Source organism: Calonectris borealis, chromosome Z (genome assembly GCF_964195595.1).
Source record: "Calonectris borealis chromosome Z, bCalBor7.hap1.2, whole genome shotgun sequence".
Lineage (NCBI taxonomy): Eukaryota > Metazoa > Chordata > Aves > Procellariiformes > Procellariidae > Calonectris > Calonectris borealis.
This window is the reverse complement of record NC_134352.1, coordinates 77,562,141-77,580,526: the sequence shown is the minus strand read 5'-3', so window position 1 is coordinate 77,580,526 and position 18,386 is coordinate 77,562,141. Positions and strand designations below refer to the sequence as shown.

Sequence of the window (18,386 nt, the reverse complement as noted above, 5' to 3'; positions counted from 1 at the left end):
AAGGAAACTGCCTTGTTATGGCAAACTGTTCCAGCAACATAAGTGCATGCTTGGGTATTCCGCAGCTCCAGGTGCTACGTTGCTGTGCGTACTTGTGTTCTTGACAAAAAACCTGCTTCAAAATGACGAGCATTTGCTAGATTAGCATACCTGGCAGGGTTGTGAGCCGCTGAAATCTGGATACTCATCACAAGCCTCCAACGTTGAAGTAGGATCTCATTTGGCTATAAAACAAATGTCGTTGTTAATCAAGGCGAAATATTTGCGAGGCCCTTCAGGTGAGCTGCTATCTGTAGCTGTGATCACTGGCTCGGGTTCAAAGGCTGTGAGTGGTGCTGCTTTGTGCTCTGGCTCCTGTATGTCGAGCGGTGTTGGAGGGTCCTCAGGACGTAGCTGAGACCAGGTGCGTGGGGAGCTGCCAGCCTGCAGTCTCAAACAGAACTGATCCCCAGCTTCTCTCTCGTTCCTATCATCAGCCTGAACCTTGGATCAGGGTGACCAGGGACAGCGTGAGTGCTGCCCACCAGCTGAGGCTGTGCCACCTGAAGGTGTGGGGCTGCCTCCAGGAACTTGTAAGTCATCCCAGCTGCAAGAGGCAGCAAGCCAGCAGGGCCTGGAGAGGCCAATATCTGCTGGCTGGCCTTGGGCCCCGTCTGCACCTTCACCCCATCCTGCAGAAAGGCATTGGGATCCCATGAGTCCCTGGAGTCAACTTCAGCGGAGAATATCAGCTGTGGTGAATACTGCTACAGCACTCCTACAAAGTAATCATGTCAAAGTGCTATTGCTGGTGGAGAATTGGTTTTACAGGCTTCTTAAAGTGTTTATAAATGGTAGGCATTATGGAGCTTTAAATCTATATTCAGGCTGTAACACTGGTGAGTAAAACACAGATTGAGGATTACGTGGCTGTATGGCTTCCATATGCTGCCAAAATATTCTTCCTCTTGCATGCTGGAAGGGATTTTCAGTGAAACCTTCAGAGAGTATCTCCTGCTTTTTCACCTGGTATTTCAAACAGCTGTGTCCTAGGGGAGTGGTGTAAACCTGCCCCGCACCATCTGTTCAACCTCCTTGTGTCCTGGGAGAAGCATTGTGTTGATACCTGGGCTGGTAGAGAGTGCTACACCCTTCAATTCCAAAATTCTCGTAGTTAACTCAGCTACCACTGGGAACAAAAAATTTTTTTAACCCTACTTTGGATCTCCTGTGACTAAACTCACTTCTGTCGCTGTGACAGTACTTGCTATCTGGAGACCAATTTAATTTTATGTGACTTTATTACTATTTTTGCTTGCTTTGCTACATTCTTTAAACCTCTTGACTTGAGACTGTTTTGTACCAATTTGCAGACTAACTCTGTTTAGCAAGGGAAACTTCTGAACATCTACATACAGTAGACCCAGGAAGAATTGAGAACAGTTTCCAGTTCTTGCATATTTTTACTGGGACTTGAGGTGTTTGTATCAAGGAACAAGGATAAAGTGCTCAGAACATAGCCAGAGTGGTGGAGTTGAGCTGTCAGACCTCTACTTCTATTCTCAGTTTTTGTTTCTGTCTTGCAGAATGGAGATGTATGTATTTCAATTCTTCACCCACCTGTAGATGACCCACAAAGTGGAGAGCTGCCATCCGAGAGGTGGAACCCTACCCAAAATGTCAGGTAACAGTGTGAATCCATGATGCGCACCAGTGACCTCAAAAACCTCAAGACTAAGGCCTGTGTTGGGAGAGATTTGGAAGGGAGTTTAAGACTTTGGGGGTATTAGGGCTTGAATCGGGTGGGAACCAGACTTACCAACCTGTCTAAAGATCCTGGCGTGCTGTGTGTCCTGATGCTGGGCTAACAATGTGGAGATGTCTGTCCTGTTCACAGGGTTTCATGCTCTTAAAGCAAATTATCTCAAATGTTCTAGCATTTCCCAATCCATGTTACCCTACACTTGAGTTTTTCAAACTCCTTCAAGATACCACTAGTGGAAAAGAATATTTTTGAGTATTCAGGCCCATTCAGGTAGGCATAATCCTACCTACTGTTTGCCTTCCAGTATTTGTCTCTGTCTCCTGTCCTGCAGCGTGGTATCTTGAGCAGTTAGCCAGGTAGTTTTCTTCCTGCCAAAAAAAGGAAGGATCGCTAAGTACCAGAGGCATTCAAGGCTAACCTGTCCATTTTTTTGAAACAACAGCTGAATTGCGTTCTCCTCACAAGGCACTGCCAATAAAGAACTGATAAAACTCTTATCAAGTAGCAGCTCACTGACCTGTGCAGCTGGAGTAGCGAGTGACGTAGTGGAAAAACCTTAAAGTAAGGTACTTCCCGTTCTAACTTCTTATTTGGATAGTGAATCAGATTAAAGTTAAAATAATTGCCTCTAGATTTTTAGCATATCATATGGGAGTTATGCGTGCTTTCAGACTGATTTATTAGATGTTGGTTCCCCAACTTGAAATCTTGATAAACCCAGCTAGGGACCTCAGCACACCTGAGGGAGTGCAGTGATTTGAAGAGGGTTGTCTGATAGTTTGACTCAGCTTTCATCTAACTTGGCTCCATGAAATTAATTTGAAAAGAGCCTTTGTCAAAACAAAGATCTAGCAAGGGGGATTTATTGGATTCTTGACCCTTGGAATAGGATTGTAACACACACTCTGCAAAGTGCTGAACTAGAGCTAATGTGGCAGGAGACTAGGAATTGTAGCAGTCAGCAAATTATAACAACTGATGTTCCCCCTGGAGCGTGCTACTTCAAGGTTAAAAAGGCTCAAGAGAAACGGGGTGTCTTAGCTGTGTAAATGTCATGAAGGGTCGGGACTCTGACCTTCTGAGCTTGAGGTAAACATTATCTATCCATCTGTACCGAGTACAAGTGAGTATGAACCACCTCTTGTAAAGTTCTAATTCAGATTTTTAAAAAAAAAGAAAAAAAGCTATATATTGCTAAGTTACGTTCATCTGTCCCTCTGCTCACATGGCTATTAAACTGTTTTTTCATAATCTGATATGGTTAGGACTAGGTGACAAGCCTCAACTCATACTTAGGAAACAGCTTTGGTCATTAATTACTTGTATCACATGCACATTTTGAGTATTTCATTATACACAACCCTAAAGATTGACCTGAAACTTCTCATGGTTCTAGTTCTCTGATTTCTGCTCTCCCTTACCATGGTGCAGTTTTTGGTGCTTACTCTCTTGGAACGCGTTGGGCTTAAGGGTGACATTTGTGGGGAAAACTCCTCAGCTGTATCGGCAAACGGAAATAAAACTTGTCCTTAACTGCTAGCCTGCTACCAGCATCACCCGTTGGGCGAAGTGCCGATAGAAATGCATCCTGCTGGGGTCCCATCTGGCTTTGCAAGGCTCCGGAGTGTCAGACAGGAGGCAGCAGGGCTGAAGGTGTGGGAGGGGAGCGTGCTTGTAACGAGCTGGATGCATAACCTAGGGCTTCTCTTCAGCGGCTGAATTTTGTAAATCCTGCTGAGTATTGACTGTTTACTACAGATGACTGTGGCTGAAGTGTCTGGAGGGGGGGAGTGTCACTTTTCAACTTTTGAGAGCACCCGTGCTTCCACCTCTAACGGTGTCAAGCATGCTCATTAATTTGTTTTAAACACAGTCAATGTGGACTTCCCATCACTCGGAGCTGGATGAGGCAGGCATAAGTAAATACGGCAAACATCCAGCAAGGTGTGAAGGAACGCAGCTGTGATCTGTGTGGCATATCTCATGTGTGGCTGTTCTCATGTCCCGAGTCCCACAAAGCTGAGGAAATGGTGGCAAGGCTTAGAGTTCAGGCTCCTCGGTCATTTTAGTTGCCCTTCTCTGTATCTCCCTTATCTTCCTCTGTCCTTTGAGATGCACAGGCCAGAACTGAGCACAATATTCGAGATACTGGTACATCTGTAGATGGTGATGCCCTGTCTCGCTATTGCTTTGTTTCCCGAGGATGCCCATTTTTGTTGGCTTTTTTTGGCTGCCTAAGATCTGGATAGTTTCTGCAACCAGCTTAATGCACTAACGTGACTGTCAGTACAACCTGAGCCAAAACTTTATACTGGAGAGCAAAAATGGGCTACGACAAATCTATACTTACCTCTGAAGGCGGCTCGGAGAGGCTACAATATGGATAGCAGCTGGAACAAAAAAAAAACCGCCCTTTTCAACAAGGTATATAACAGGATGTGCTGGTTGGGAGCCCCGGGCTGTCTACATAATGTCTGTTTTGGATGAAATTCATCTGTTTCTGAGCCTTCTGTTGATACATGGAGAGAAAAAGGCACTTAACAGGTCTGTTTCCTTGAGCCTCTGCTGGCTGCTCTCCCCTGCTGGTAAAGGAATGTAGAGGGACTCTCTCTGAAGACAACAGTGCTGTAAACACTTAAAACAGCTCCCTGTTCCCCAGAATGGGATGGGGGGGGTGTAAGAAAGCAGAAGGCAGGCTTGAAATCCCCACTCTTCATGCAATCAACTTGCATGAAACAACGTGCTAGAACCACCTCGCCTGAGAAGCAGATCCCTGACAATATTGCAGAGGGTCAGTCTGTATTGAGTCTGGTGCAGTTCGTCTCTGATGCTGAGGATGTTTTTAGTCCCGTGTGCTTGAACTTTTTTTGTGGTTTTGGTCCTGTCAGAAGCCTGCTGGGATCCCTTTCTGTTACTGTACCTCGTTCGCCTTGTTTACCCGCGGTAGCAGGGTTTGAGTCAGAGCGGACTGTCCAGCCCTTAAGGTGATAGCAGTGATGGAGCTGCTCTAACGCACGGGTCGGGAATGGAGAGTGCGGAGAGCCTCACCTCTCATAGACAGTTGCCTTGGTGTATTTAAGGAGCTCTGCAGTGACTTTGGAGTCTGGGGCACTGCAGTGGAAATCGGCTTCTCCTCACTTTGTCGATGGAAGTGTGGTAGAGCAGATGCTAAATCCAGACGTGAATTCCTGCCCTTGGCCTTCCCTAGACTTTGCTTGCTCTACAGTGAAGCTGCTGCAATGATGCTGGAGCTGACATGCTGGCTTTACAGCCTGTTTGCTGAGAATCAAAGGCTTTTAAATGAATTCTTGAGGTAAAGTAGAAGACAGTCTCTCTTCTGCCCATCATTCCAGTCTGATCAGATAGTTTTTTCCAGAGCTGCTGTTCTCTTTTCCTACTGATTTATTTGGAAAATAAATTGTATAAGACTCTCCTGATAGCTGTGCTCAACAGTCTGGCCAGACGCAAGTTTTTAGTTTCAAAACCTTTTAAGACACTCGGCATCCAAATGACCAAGCATTTCCTGGAATAGTGTCCCAGATATATGATCTGGTAGATGTGCTCAGCATGCGCTGCTCTGAATGTGCCCCTAAATCAGTGCAAGTACAGCTGGGGCTGTAGTCTCCTTTAATCAAGTTCTGCAAAGCAGTTTGCTATATACTGCTGTATTTCAAGACTTACTCCTTGTCTCTTGTTCTTCCCTTCCATTTAAATCGAAAGCTGTTGCCAGCAGGACCACCCCGGACATGTGAAGCTATTGCGGTGGTAGCTACAGCCAGGCGGCTGGGGGTGTAGAGCTGCCTGATGTGACTCGGTGTTGAGTTTTGTGCTGGTTGTGCCACTGTGTGAGGAGCGAAGGGCTGAATCTCTGAAGTGCAGAGGGTTTTAAGAAATGCAGGAGAAGGGTCTGGGCGAGGGAGGTGGTGTTTGCCCCTGGTAAATGCCAGCAGGGCAGCTAGCAGCTCTGTGCTGCTGCTGCTAGAATCTCTGTCTGCCGGGGGTTATGTGACTGGCTCGTGCTGGCCTTGCTGGGTACCAGCAGCTGAACCCTGCTGGGCCCTTGGCGGCTTGCCTGGGTATTGAAAAACATCTGTGCTGTCTTCCCCTTGCCGTGCTCGTGTACTGTTAGAGCAGCCTTAGCTGTACGTGGAGTGAGGAGAGGAGAGACCTGGCCACAGCCTTAACCTCCTAACAGCCAGTGGGGCAGGGAAGGCAGTGCAGCCTCATCTCACAGTCTTGGGTTGTCCTCCCTATGCAGGGGGCAGGTGGAGAGCCTGGCTTCCTGCTGGGATGCCAAATATCACCAGCAATAGGTTCACCAAGCAAGGTTTCCAGCCCCGCACCATCCATGGGCGGTGCGGACAAGCTGAATTCAGGGCTGATCTGAGCTTTAGCTGCCACCCCTTCACAAGCACATGCACAGATGTGATAATCTGGAGTCAGATTAGGTCCTTGAGGTTTGTATTGTGTCTCCTTCCCTAGGCTGATGGCCAGGGACTGACGTTCATAAATATCTGCTCTCACTTCAACTATTATCCTTAACTATCCTTAGCTTAAGCTTTGACTTTAAACAAGTTTCTGATGCATCATGTGAAGAAGTCGTCAGCATCCAGAATCTGTGAATGTGTTAGCTCTGACTCTGCTCTTGTGGTTACCTTTTTCAGGACTATCTTACTGAGTGTAATCTCTTTGCTTAATGAGCCCAACACATTCTCTCCTGCCAATGTGGATGCGTCGGTCATGTTCAGGAAATGGAGGGACAGTAAAGGAAAAGACAAGGAGTACGCTGAAATCATAAGGTAAGTTTTGCCATGTGTGATGCTTTGAATCCTATAAAACAGGCTGCCTGCAGAATTTGCTGAAACCAGCTTCTCGCTGTGGTTGCTTCTTTGGAAATGAATTTTACCATTTTATTCCAAGTCCACGCTTCTGGTCCCTTGAGGTTTTTCAGCACACAGAAGCAGTGCAAATTTCTGGAGCAGGAGGACTGGGCTGATCTGTCTTTAAATTGTTCTTTTTTCGGCATAATCTGGCATGATGCTCTGCAAAACCTATTGGCTGCTTGTAAATCCCAGTCAAAGTCCCGACTTGCCTTTGAGCACTGCCGGCATTGCTTGGGATGTGATTCAAACTGACTGCATCCTACTAATTCTGTGCTTAATGCGCTCATGAATCATAATCTTGTCCCTCCAATTCGAAGGAATATCAGTAGGATTTGGCAAGCGTTTGCAAAGCTGGGTTTGATTAGCTGGAAGCACTGTTCAGTCTTGACTGTCCTTTGCTCAGAAGTTCATGGTTCATCAGGTGCTGCAGGGAGATGATGTAAACTTGAGCCGGGGTTGCTGTAGAGCAGCGGATGGGCAACCCGTACTGCAGCGGGACCGCTGTCAGGCTTGGCTGGTGAAAGACCACGTCTGCATTGACTCTGCTAGCTGGGCATGCAGGATATACCCCTGCTTGGAGCTACGCGGGGCAGTCAGTCTGTGCAAAGAGCCTTGCTGGGAGGTTATCTTAGTCCTCTCCGGCTCCCTTGGCTTCAGCGGAGCTGGATGTGCTCCATAAACAGAGTACGGCAGACTGACGAGCAGGGAGGTGGGGGTGAAGGGACAGGCTGCCATCTGCTCCTCTGCCTGCTGAGGGGCAGCGCGGGCCAGCAACAGTTCACAGCCCAGAGGCGGCAGCCAGAGCCTGTCCTGGGGCGATGGGAAACACTTGTCTCCTGCCAGCCCCAGGCAGCGCCGGGGTTACGGCTCTGTCTTGGGGTGCAGCATCGTGCTCCGACTGCTCTTACCTTCCAGTGGGAGCTCAGAGCTGCTAAACGCTCGTGGGAATCGCAGTTTTGAGCATGCCGGGGTAGAGTCATCAGTGGTGGAGTCAATAAGTCATCTTGAGAAATCCCTGACCATTTCTTCTGTGGCAAACGTAATGAAATTTGCTCTGAGCTCTGGCAGGTCTCTAATGTGGAGCCCCGTAGAATAACTGATTTCATGTGTTGCTGAGAGCGTGCGTGCTGCAAACACCCTTGGAGTGCTCCCAAGCCCGGGGCTGCAGGAGCTACATCTGTTTCTCGTGGTGCTTCAGTGACACCAGCTCTCCTGACTCTGAGCTGCCGGCAGGGCCGGGCTGGGGCTGGGGCTGGCCGGGAGGTGGGGAGTTGAGCCACGCTGCCGCTGGCACACGGCCCTGCTCACGTTGCTGTGTCCTCATCCCCGCAGGAAACAGGTTTTGGCTACCAAAGCCGAGGCAGAGAAGGATGGCGTGAAGGTCCCCACTACACTGGCAGAGTACTGCATCAAAACTAAAGTGCCTTCCAATGACAACAGTTCAGATTTGCTTTACGACGACTTGTACGATGACGACATTGATGACGAAGATGAGGAGGAGGAGGATGCCGACTGTTACGATGACGATGATTCTGGCAACGAGGAGTCGTGACCTGCTCCCTCTATGCCCCTGTACTGCCCTGCCGACTCAGGCCAGAAGGGAGCAGCGGTAACCTAGCAGCAGTCCAGCAAAAAAGTGTGGGGGGGGGATCAAAAAAAACTTTGTCTCCTGCTGTCTCCTGTTGTATGGATCTGTTTGCTCCTTTTTTATGGACCTCTTAGAGACCCTCCACAGAATGTCTGAATTCTTGCATTCTTAACCCTTTCATCACTGTATTATGATTTCTTTTTAAAAAAGAAACTCCCCTTTTCACTTCTACGAAACGCTCACAGCGAAACAGGTTTGCTCGCGTTTAGATTCTTGAATTAAATACAGTCTTGCATTGAGATGTTTAATGTATTTAAAGCTGGAACAAACCCATTGGAAGCTGGGTTTTCGGGAGCTCAAGTGCTGCATTTACTGGGAAGGAAAAAAAAAAATCCACACAAAGCAAATTGCCAAGGTTTAGCTGCTCCATTTACAATAATAGCGTGTGTACATTCGTTTAGCCTTGTGGTGGTGGCTTTTCCTTTATAAGGTGTGGGGCGGAGAGTGTAAAGCTACTGTGTGTTGAGCTTGATGGGATGTCACTGAAAGGTACAGTATTCCTTTTCAGCCTGCTCAAGTTAGGAAATAGCTGGCCCCTGGAGCCCCAGAGGGCATAGTCAGCTTTGTCTCTGAAAAAGGCTTGTGATATGAACCCTAAAATAAACACTTAACACTTCACGTCTGTACAACTGAGCCCTGGGTTGCTATTTATTTTTTTTTTTTTTTCAGACTAGGTTGGGGTTGAAAAAGTTCAGTTTAGCCATGCTGCTGAGATCTGCTGCCAGCTGCCCCTCTCCGGCGGGAGGAGAACAGATGTGCATCCCGCTGCCCAGCAGGCCAGCGTTCATCCTGAACTTCTTTTTGGCAGTGGGAGAGACCGATAGCCTCCCGCCCCACGCTTGCTAGCAGCCCTTGCTTCCCGCAGCCCAAATCCACTGCTGGCCTGAGCCTTCTTTCCGTTGCTTACGTAGGTCACGTGTTGGTAAATGCAGCTCTGCTGCAGCCCTGCGGGGTCGGCAGAAGTCAAAGCTCCCTTTGGTGCCTGCCTGGGGTGGCCAGGCTGTCCCTGTGCCCGCGGTGGCTGGGGCACGGGGCAGAGGGGATGCATGTGCCCCTGGCTGGCTGGGGCATGGGTGAGCGTGGGCAGCCCCGCAGGAGAGGGGTACACAGCGCTTTCAGGCTGGAAGAGAAGGCCAGGGATGGGGTTTGACAGGCTATTTAGCAGCATGCTTCAGCCGCTGCACTGAGCTTGGCCTTCTGCATGTTTTTGGGAGCTCTCGGCAGAGCTTAGGGCCCTCCCGTGTGGGCAGGGGGGGATCCTGCATGCTCGTCTCTGCAGAACCCTCTTCCTCGGTCCCTCAGCACCCTTGCTCTGTTGCAGTGTGCTCTTCTTGTGCGGCTGTGGTCCAGTGGCCTGAACTCACCTTTCGCGTGATCCCTTGATCAGCAGCCGGCCCTGCCCTCCTGCGCTGAGCCCTGGCACCTCCAGGAGCAGATCTGAGGTGCTGGCCCGGCTTGGGCGAGACCCTCCGTTCCCACGGGTGCAGAGGCAGTTACCCTGATAAGAGCTGTGGGCTCGGGCATTTGTCTATGCCTCCCCTTCCTATATCTCAGGGTTTTCAATGGTGTGTCACCAGCTGCGGTCCCTCGAGGGGTGCTTTGGCGGGAGTAAACTTTGTTCTGCCATCAGCTCGGTGGCCGTGTCCCAGGGCGAGGAGCGGGATGAGAGTGAGCAAGCTCAAAACGTGGTGCCTGGAGGGAGAGGAGGGGAAGGCAGCCCTTGGGGAGGGGAGGAAGGCTCTGTTTGAAGTGAGCAAGGCAGATGTGTTTTCAAACTGTGGCTTGGCTGGGACTTGCTGCAGCAGGGACAGTCCCTGCTGCTCTGCCCCAGGGTGTGCTGGCGGGGCATCCCTCTGCCCCCTGCGGAGTAAAGGCAGCCCAGGTGGTGATACCTTGTCCCCCAGTGCTCCGTCTTGCATGTTACCTGGGGAGGCAGCTGGACCCCTCCAGAAGGGTCCCAGGTGGGCTGCTTCAGCTCGTCCTTCCAGCAAGGACTGACTCAGCCCCTGGTGCTTTTTGGAGCCGGCAGCGCGGCTCCCCGGCATCTAGAGATGGTGTGGGGCACCCCCAGCCTCACTCCAGCCCTGCGAGGGCAGCGCCAGTGTTGGCAAATGGGCCCCTGGGCCTCCTGGCTGCAGGACTGGTCTTGGGGCTGCACTGGGTCAGGGACACCGACCTCCAGCTTTCGGGGGGCTGCTGGGGGGTGAAGGAGCAGAGTATGGCAACGCTGGCTGTGCTGATGACTTGGTTTGAAATGAGGATACTGCATCTTTCAGGATTTCCCTTGTACTTTTGACCGTCTTCACTGTATACTCTCCAGTGACTTGTATTTTCAAGCTTGGTGTTGTAAGATGCATTATCATGACTCTTCTGTTACCCTTTTTTAAAGACAAAAAGCAACCTATTTTGAGAGCTCCTACATTAACCAGACTAATTTCTCTTCCCCATTGTCCCGTGCAGTGTCATTGCTTGTTGACTTGCTGGTTTCCTTTTTTTTGAGATACAAACTGAAGTATGAGGGTTTTTTTTGAAACTATTTAAGAGATTGCGGAAAAATGTTTACCTGATCTGTGTATTCTGGTTTTTTCTTAACCTTTTTCTCCTGTCTCAGCCAATATTAGCGTTTACATTTGCAAGTACAAGCCCCTTCAAATGCAGTTTTCAACCATTCTGAAACCAGCAGGGTACACTAGATTTCTTAGTAGTTTTCTTAGCTGAAATCCCAGATGTTTTCCTTTTTTTCTTCAGTATAATTTACCAGAAAGAATTAACTGATGCATTTTTGTGTTGTCTTACCCTTCAGTAGTTATATTTTGTCTTTTCTGCACATCTGTCTACTAATAAAAATGTGAAATGAAAATATCCCTGTACTGTTACTTCCCTGTTAATTGAGCCAGTTTATTTGCATGGGTTACTTAAAGCTTTGAATAGCAGCTCTTCAGAAGTTCAGCACTGCTCCAGTATCGATGCCTATACGTATACATAAATATCTATAAGGTTATCAGAAAAATAAGCTGCTGTCTGACAGCTGCCTGCCTGAACCCAAGACTAAAGAACAAACTGATTTAGAGAAGTACTTTGGCAAAAGGCCATGGGCTTTGCTGTTAAATTTAGTCTTCCTAAGTCAGGATGGGGGAGACCCGCGGGAGGGTGGTTCATGGTCTTGTATGACTGCAGCAGGGACGCAGGACTTGGGACAAAGCTGTTGCTGCCAGGGCCTGGGGTGCTGCTGGTGGCCGGTTCCCTGGCAGGGCAGGAGCACAGTGCTCCTGAAATGGTCAGCGGGGGAGCTTGCTTGCTGGGGCAGGGGCTCTGACCTCAGGCAGAAGGCTGGCACAGGCATTGAGGTCATCGCTTCAGGGTGCTTGCCCTGCCTGGCCCATGCTGTTCCCTGCAAGCTCAAGAGTGAAGTTTGGTTTTGCAGTGCCTCACTGCTGCAGTCACGTTAAAATTAGCAGGTGAAGAGTAGAGGAGCTGCACTTGCTGCACTTGGCATCGTTTGTAGTGCAGCAGCTGCTGAGTCAAACGTGGTTGTGGCCTGAGTGCTTTGGCTTCACAGCTGTGATGGCATTTCAGAGCTGCATTCCCAGAGGAGTTTCCATGTTGGGGAAAGGGACTGAGGGATGGTGCTGTCTGGAGCAGGCTTGCTGGTGTCTCCTGCCTGGCTCCTACAGCACCGGGCTGCCCAGAGCTGCCAGCACAAGGTGTGGTGCCAAAGGCAGGACAAACTCTCCAGCCTGCCCTGGGTAAACCCAGCTGCCATTCGTGCTGGGTATTTTCTTGCCTTTCCCTCATGGCCGAGTGCAGCTGAGCAACCTTGGCTCTACCATCAGACCGTGGAACAGGGGGTTAGAGGACATCGCTGCAGAAGAGCCCTGCTGGAACCAACAGCGTAAGGAAATGGAAAAAGATCCTGTGCTGTCTCACCTGGAGAGGAGGGGAGCCTGCCTGTGGGCAGGACCCTGAGCAGTTGGGAAGGTGCTGGAGTTGCCTGTGCTGCTTTGTGCTGGGGAAGAGCAGGGTGCGGGAGGGCAACACGGCCCATCGCCTCCAGGCCTGCAAGCGCTGCCCTTCCCTGCTGGGGGTGGAAGTTGTGCAGCTGGGGACAGCGGAGAAGTCCTTGCGAGGGAGTCTCTGGCAGCTGCTCTGCAGCAACCCTAAGGCTCAGGGGGCTGCTGTGGGCTGGCACCAACTCTCATGTGTTGCCTTTTGCCACTTCCAACTGCTTCTGGCCCCTGACACACAAGCAAGGACTGACCCAGCCCTGTGGGGCAGCAGTGGATTTCTATAAACAAGGAACAAAGGTGAGAAGATGGCTTTAGGGGAAAGTGTTTTTAGGGGAAAGTGTTTTTCAAAGAACAGCTCCTGTGAGGCAGCAGCTCTGGCCGCAGGTGAATGAGGTGCCATTGCTGTAAGCCCTGGGGCTCAGCTGCTGGTGCAGTCCCTGTCCAAGCTGGCAGTAAGTCCCCAGCCTGCAGAAACATTTTTGCCCTCCTTGACACCCCAAAGCCGGTGGCAGTGGGACAGCAGCTGCCAAGGGATTGCAGCAGCTGCTGAAGTCTGACCAGTACCAAAACTTGAGCTGGGGCAGAGGAATGCCAGTGCAGTTCATGCTGCTCAGAGGTAGGGGAGGGCTGGGTGACACGCTGACCTCAAGCCAACTGGGTCTCACGACCAGCGAGCTGGTGAAAGTGTGGCTCTTCAGATAAAGAAAAGTGGTTCTCATGGTAGAAACAGATGTTTTTTTTTTCTTGTGGATCTTGAAACAGAATTGAGAAGCGCAGAGAAGCCCCGCGCCTGCTGCATGGACACATACAGCTTCACCTTTACCCACCTCCTCTGCTGCGCGGGGCCAGGATGCTCAGGAGGATGAACCAGGGCACCCTCTGGCACCCTCACCACTGACCTTCCTGCTGGTGGAGGCCATGGACCTCATGGGCAAAGCAAGGGAGGGCAGTGCTGCAGCTGTGCTCCCTCCGGACCCATCCCAGCTGCTCCGCAGGGACTCGGCCACAGCACAGTGCCAGAGGACGCCAAAGGCAGAGACGTGATGCCTATGGCAGGAGTCAGGATGCTGCCCAGGATCCCCTCCCTGCTGCAGGAGCCTGGGAGCCCTCAGCACCGAGGTGCACTCACCTTGTCATGGTGTTCGGTGTCCCCTGCAGCCCCTCCCAGCTGAGCCTTTGGTGCAGGAGCAGGTGGAAAGGGACAGGCTGTAAAAGCAAAACTGCTCCTGGAGCCTTTGAAAATGCAGACAAACACCAGTGATACGCTCAGACCTTTTATTAGGTGGAGGAAGGGCTAAAAGGAAATAAAACTCCTAAAACATTCACCGCACTGGTGCAGGACAAGAAGGACCAGGAGTTGCCTCCAAGGTCTTTGTTTTAAAAAAAAGTGGGGAGGGACAGGTGAAGTTTCCATCCAGTAGCTCTGGCTTTCCCAGGCAGGGTGGCTCAGGGCAAAAAGAGGTACAAGACACAGCTTATACTTTTATTTAAGAAACCGCTACATAGTTTTTGCCTCTAATGATGCAAAGGAGGGTCCAGGACACACTGAGCCATCCAAAGTCTCTTGCTAGAGAAACAAAAAAAAACCCACAAACAAAAAAGAAAACCCTGTCTTTTTTTTTTATTATTCAAAAATTGAAAAATAAAAAGGTGAGGTTGCAGCTCAGGGCCACAGTGACCAAACTGCCCACAAGAGTTCATCTTCCACAGCAAGAGGGAGGGGGGAGACGAAAGAAAGGGGAAGGCCCACAAAACTTTTTTTTTCTTTCTTTTTTTTTCCCTCTTTAAAGTAACAGCTATATTGGGGGCTGGGGGCAGAAATCAAACCAACAGGACACATCTTGATTCTTTTTTGGGGGGGGATCAGGCCTCCTTATTTGCCTGAATTTAGAACTGCATTAAATAAATGGGCTCCAGCTCCAAAAAAAATGGCGCAGTTTGTCTTTGACAGAGTTATAAAGCCCATAGAGCTTAAAAAAAACAAGGAAGGATGCCCTGGTGCAGATGGGAAATGAATAATTAGTTTTCCTACAAAGAAAATAAAACAGGCTGCAAGATGCAGAAAACCACATTTAGGCTCTATTACATTTACAAATACATACATAAATATATTACATACAACAGCAACTCAAAGAGGAAGCGGGCGAGTCACACAGAGGATGGATGGCTGGCTGCAGTTCTCCCCGCACAGACGTTTGGCTGAGCAGTTACTTCTTCTTCTAATAATTCCAGGAATGGGCTTCGGCTTTTTTTCGTTTTCTCTTTTCTTTTTTTTTTTTTCTCCTCCTCTCCTTTCATTCTCTCCCCCCTCCCCGGTTTCGGATTTAGTTTGTCCAGTATGGAGAAGTGCCATAGGCGGTTTTGGTAGCCTGAGACTTTTGCTGCATGGTGCTGGGTTGGTTGCGTTGGCCGGATCCACCCTAGAAATCGGAAAGGAAGGAGACATAGGCGTCAGCACTCCCAGGAAGACGAGCCCCTCTGAACGTCACCAGAACAGCTGCCACCCCCGGGGACAGCCCTGACACCCTACCAACGTAGCGATGCTCCCCCCTGAACGGATCTGTTTCTGCTCTGCAACATCTCCGTGTCTCGCAATCCAGGACGAACGGCCACAGAGACACCAAGCTGGAGCGCGGCGCCGCGCCATCCCACCATCCCCCCACCCAAGACAGGTTCAAGCACAAGGAAGCAGAGGAGCAGGACGGGAGACAGCAAAGGAGCGCTCTCAAGGTGAACGGAGGCAGTGCACCAGCCAAGGATGTCACACATTCGGAGTCAGAAGTCACTTCTGGACTCTAAGGCAGACATTTCTGGACTCTAAGACAGAACACTGTTTTTTCAGGGAACATTTATAGTGAGGAAAGAAAACGCATGGGCTGGTGAAACCAAATCAGAAATCAGAGCCGACGTGCAACCTGCAAGGGGATGCTTGATTTTTCCCCAGAGTTACAGTACAAGTGCTCACGTCCTGCTCTCCTGCCGCAGCCAGGGCACAGCAGCGCCTGCCTCAGCTTCACACCTCACAGCCCATCTCTCCACACCCCACTTCAGGGTGGCTTCTTCACATAATCGCAGGCTGGCTGAGGCTGGCAGGGACCTCTCGAGGTATCTTGTCCAACCCCTCTGCTCAAGCCAGGTCACCTAGAGCTGGTTGCCCAGGACCATGTCCAGACAGTTCCAAGGATGGAGACTCCACAACCTCACTGGGCAACCTGTGCCAGTGCTTGGTCACCATCCCAGTAAAAAAGTGCTTCCTGATGTTCAGAGGGAACCTCCTGTATTTCAGTTTGTGCCCATTGCTTCTGGTCCTGTCACTGGGCACCACTGAGAAGAGCCTGGCTCCATCCCCTTTACAGGCTCCCTTCAGGTATTTATATACACTGACGAGATCCCCCTTGAGCCTTCTCTTCTCCAGGCTGAACAGTCCGAGCTCTCCCAGCCTCTCCTCATAGGAGAGATGATCCAGTCCCTTCATCATCCTTGCGGCCCTTTGTTGGACTCTCCAGTATGTTCATGTCTCTCGTACTGGGGAGCCCAGAACTGGACACAGAACTCCAGGTCTGGTCTCACCAGTGCTGAGTAGAGGGGAAGGACCAGCTCCCTCGACCTGCTGGTCATACTTTGCCTAATGCAGCCCAGGATACCCTTGGCCTTCTCTGTGGCAAAGGCACATTGTTGGCTCATGGTCAACCTGGTGTCCACCAGGACCCCCAGGGCCTTTTCTGCCAAGCTGCTTTCCAGTTGGGTGGCCCCCAGCATATACTGGTGCATGGGGTTGTTCCTCCCCAGGGGCAGGACTTTGCACTTCCCCTTGCTGACCTTCGTGAGGCTCCCTCCCCAAGCTGGTCAACAGCATCGAGTCCGTCAGTCTGCAATCACCGTCAAGGCCCTTTCCCAATGAGCAAAGCAAAAACCAGAAGGAAGCAAAAACCCCCAAGACCCTGCTGGGATGTGGGTGAGAGCAATCTGCCCTCAGGCACGCTCTAGAGGCAGAAGGGGCCGACTCACCTGCCCGTCTTGCTGAAGATGGTGGTGCAGCATCTGGGAATGAGGCTGCTGATGCGCAGGCAGGATATGGAGAAACGGGGCTGGAGCATAACCCGGGGCAGCACCAGGGTTCAGGGGCCCAGTCGATCCGAGAGCAGAAGGCAGGCTGAAAGGAGGCGGCGTGCCAGCGTGGAATCCCTGCTTGTCAAACGTCTGCACGGGAGGCGAGGGGGACAGCGTCAGAGACTGGTGTGAGCAGCCCCACAGTGACCAGACAAGAACAAGAGCGGCCCAAACACACATCACCTGAACCTTTCACCAACCCTGTGAGCAAGCCAAGTCACATCGAATACCTGCGAGCACTTCAGCAGATGAGTTTCAGCTCCTGTTCTCACCCATATTTTTGCACTGATGCCTCCGACATTTTACTTTATTTTTATTTCCACAGCTACTGTGTTCCTTTTTTCCCTGACGTCTTTTTACTCAGTGGGACAAGGAATGGCAGCAGCTGCCTGAAATCAGTCCTTCACACGTTCTAGGGGCTCAGCCTGGAATTACTCGACCTACCCAGGGTGGCCCAACAAAAACACAAGCAGAACTTGCAATAAGATTTTCGTCCCCGTGGCCAAAGCTTGACCCCTCATGCTAAGTGTGTAGCTGAGAGCTGGCTTCCTGCCTGTAAGCACGGATCACAGCCAGACACCGATTCCCCCAGCTGAGGGTGCAAGGAGGAGAAAACAGGAGCTGGACATAAGCCCACTGCACAGCACAGCTTGTCAAAGGGCTTTCTGCTTTCCCTGGGAAGCTGTATGCTGAGCAACGGCCACAGGAGAGCGTGGGACAGGGACCCTCGGGTGTTAGGGGTGGGCGCCACTGACTGGTCTCTCTGGTGAAAAGCAAACGGCCTCTTGACTCACCTGCTTTGGGGGCTACTTTGACTACAAACATTAGCACCATGACATTTCATTTGCACCCAGGACATAGAATCATAGAATCATTAAGGTTGGAAAAGACCTGCAAGAGCATCGAGTCCAACCGTCAATCCAACACACCATGCCCACTACACCATGTCCCTAAGGGCCTCATCTACACGTCTTTTAAATACCTCCAGGGATGGTGATTCAACCCCTTCCCTGGGCAGCCTGTTCCAAGGCCTGACCACTCTTTCAGTAAAGAAATTTCTCCTAATGTCCAATCTAAACCTCCCTTGGCACAACTTGAGGCCATTTCCTCTTGTCCTATCGCTAGTTACTTGGCAGAAGAGACCAACACCCACCTCGCTACAACCTCCTTTCAGGTAGTTGTAGAGCACGATGAGGTCTCCCCTCAGCCTCCTCTTCTCCAGCCTAAACAACCCCAGTTCCCTCAGCTGCTCCTCACAAGACTTGTGCTCCAGGCCCTTCACCAGCTTCGTTGCCCTCCTCTGGACACGCTCCAGCACCTCCATGTCCTTCTTGTAGCGAGGGGCCCAAAACTGAACACAGGATTCGAGGTGCGGCCTCACCAGTGCCAAGTACAGGGGCACAATCACCTCCCTGCTCCTGCTGGCCACACTATTTCTGATACAGGCCAGGATGCCATTGGCCTTTTTGGCCACCTGAGCACACTGCCGGCTCATGTTCAGCCGGCTGTCAATCAGCACCCCCAGGTCCTTGTCCTCTGGGCAGCTTTCCAGCCACTCTTCCCCAAGCCTGTAGCATTGCATGGGGTTGTTGTGGCCGAAGTGCAGGACCTGGCACTTGGCCTTGTTGAACCTCATACAATTGGCCTCGGCCCATGGATCCAGCCTGTCCAGGTCCCTCTGCAGAGCCTTCCTACCCTCCAGCAGATCAACACTCCCGCCCAGCCTGGTGTCCTCTGCAAACTGACCGAGGGAGCACACACATAACTCGCATGGGGCAGCGTGGGCAGCGTAGAGTGCTGCGCTTATGCCAGCAGCTGCCATCAGGAGCTGACATGGCAGAAAGGGTGGCACAGAGGGCGAGACTCCACTCCAACAGCAAACAGAGCCAGCATAAGAAATGCCACGGCCTGCTGACCCTGAGACCGACTGGCCTGGGAACAGGAGGGGAGCCACTGGCCTGGCCTCAAGCCGTGAGGGAGGAGGGTCCAGCATT

At 50.9% G+C, this 18,386-nt stretch overlaps 2 protein-coding genes across 9 annotated transcripts in view; one reads left to right on the top strand and one right to left on the bottom strand.

The window, feature by feature from the left end:
• LOC142075700 (ubiquitin-conjugating enzyme E2 R2) overlaps window positions 1-11,137 on the top strand; it is a 53,533-nt gene extending 42,396 nt beyond the window's left edge. For both annotated transcript variants that reach the window (XM_075137471.1, XM_075137472.1), the window contains 3 exons: window positions 1,566-1,663; window positions 6,409-6,543; window positions 7,960-11,137. In XM_075137471.1, coding sequence (XP_074993572.1) covers window positions 1,566-1,663; window positions 6,409-6,543; window positions 7,960-8,179 — 453 coding nt within the window. In that variant the 3' untranslated portion in view covers window positions 8,180-11,137. The remainder of the gene's footprint in view (window positions 1-1,565; window positions 1,664-6,408; window positions 6,544-7,959) is intronic.
• The window catches only part of LOC142075699 (ubiquitin-associated protein 2-like), a 168,269-nt gene continuing 160,568 nt past the window's right edge, over window positions 10,686-18,386 (bottom strand). For all 7 annotated transcript variants that reach the window (XM_075137462.1, XM_075137463.1, XM_075137464.1 and 4 more), the window contains 2 exons: window positions 16,291-16,482; window positions 10,686-14,702 (listed from right to left, as the gene is read on the bottom strand). In XM_075137462.1, coding sequence (XP_074993563.1) covers window positions 14,607-14,702; window positions 16,291-16,482 — 288 coding nt within the window. In that variant the 3' untranslated portion in view covers window positions 10,686-14,606. The remainder of the gene's footprint in view (window positions 14,703-16,290; window positions 16,483-18,386) is intronic.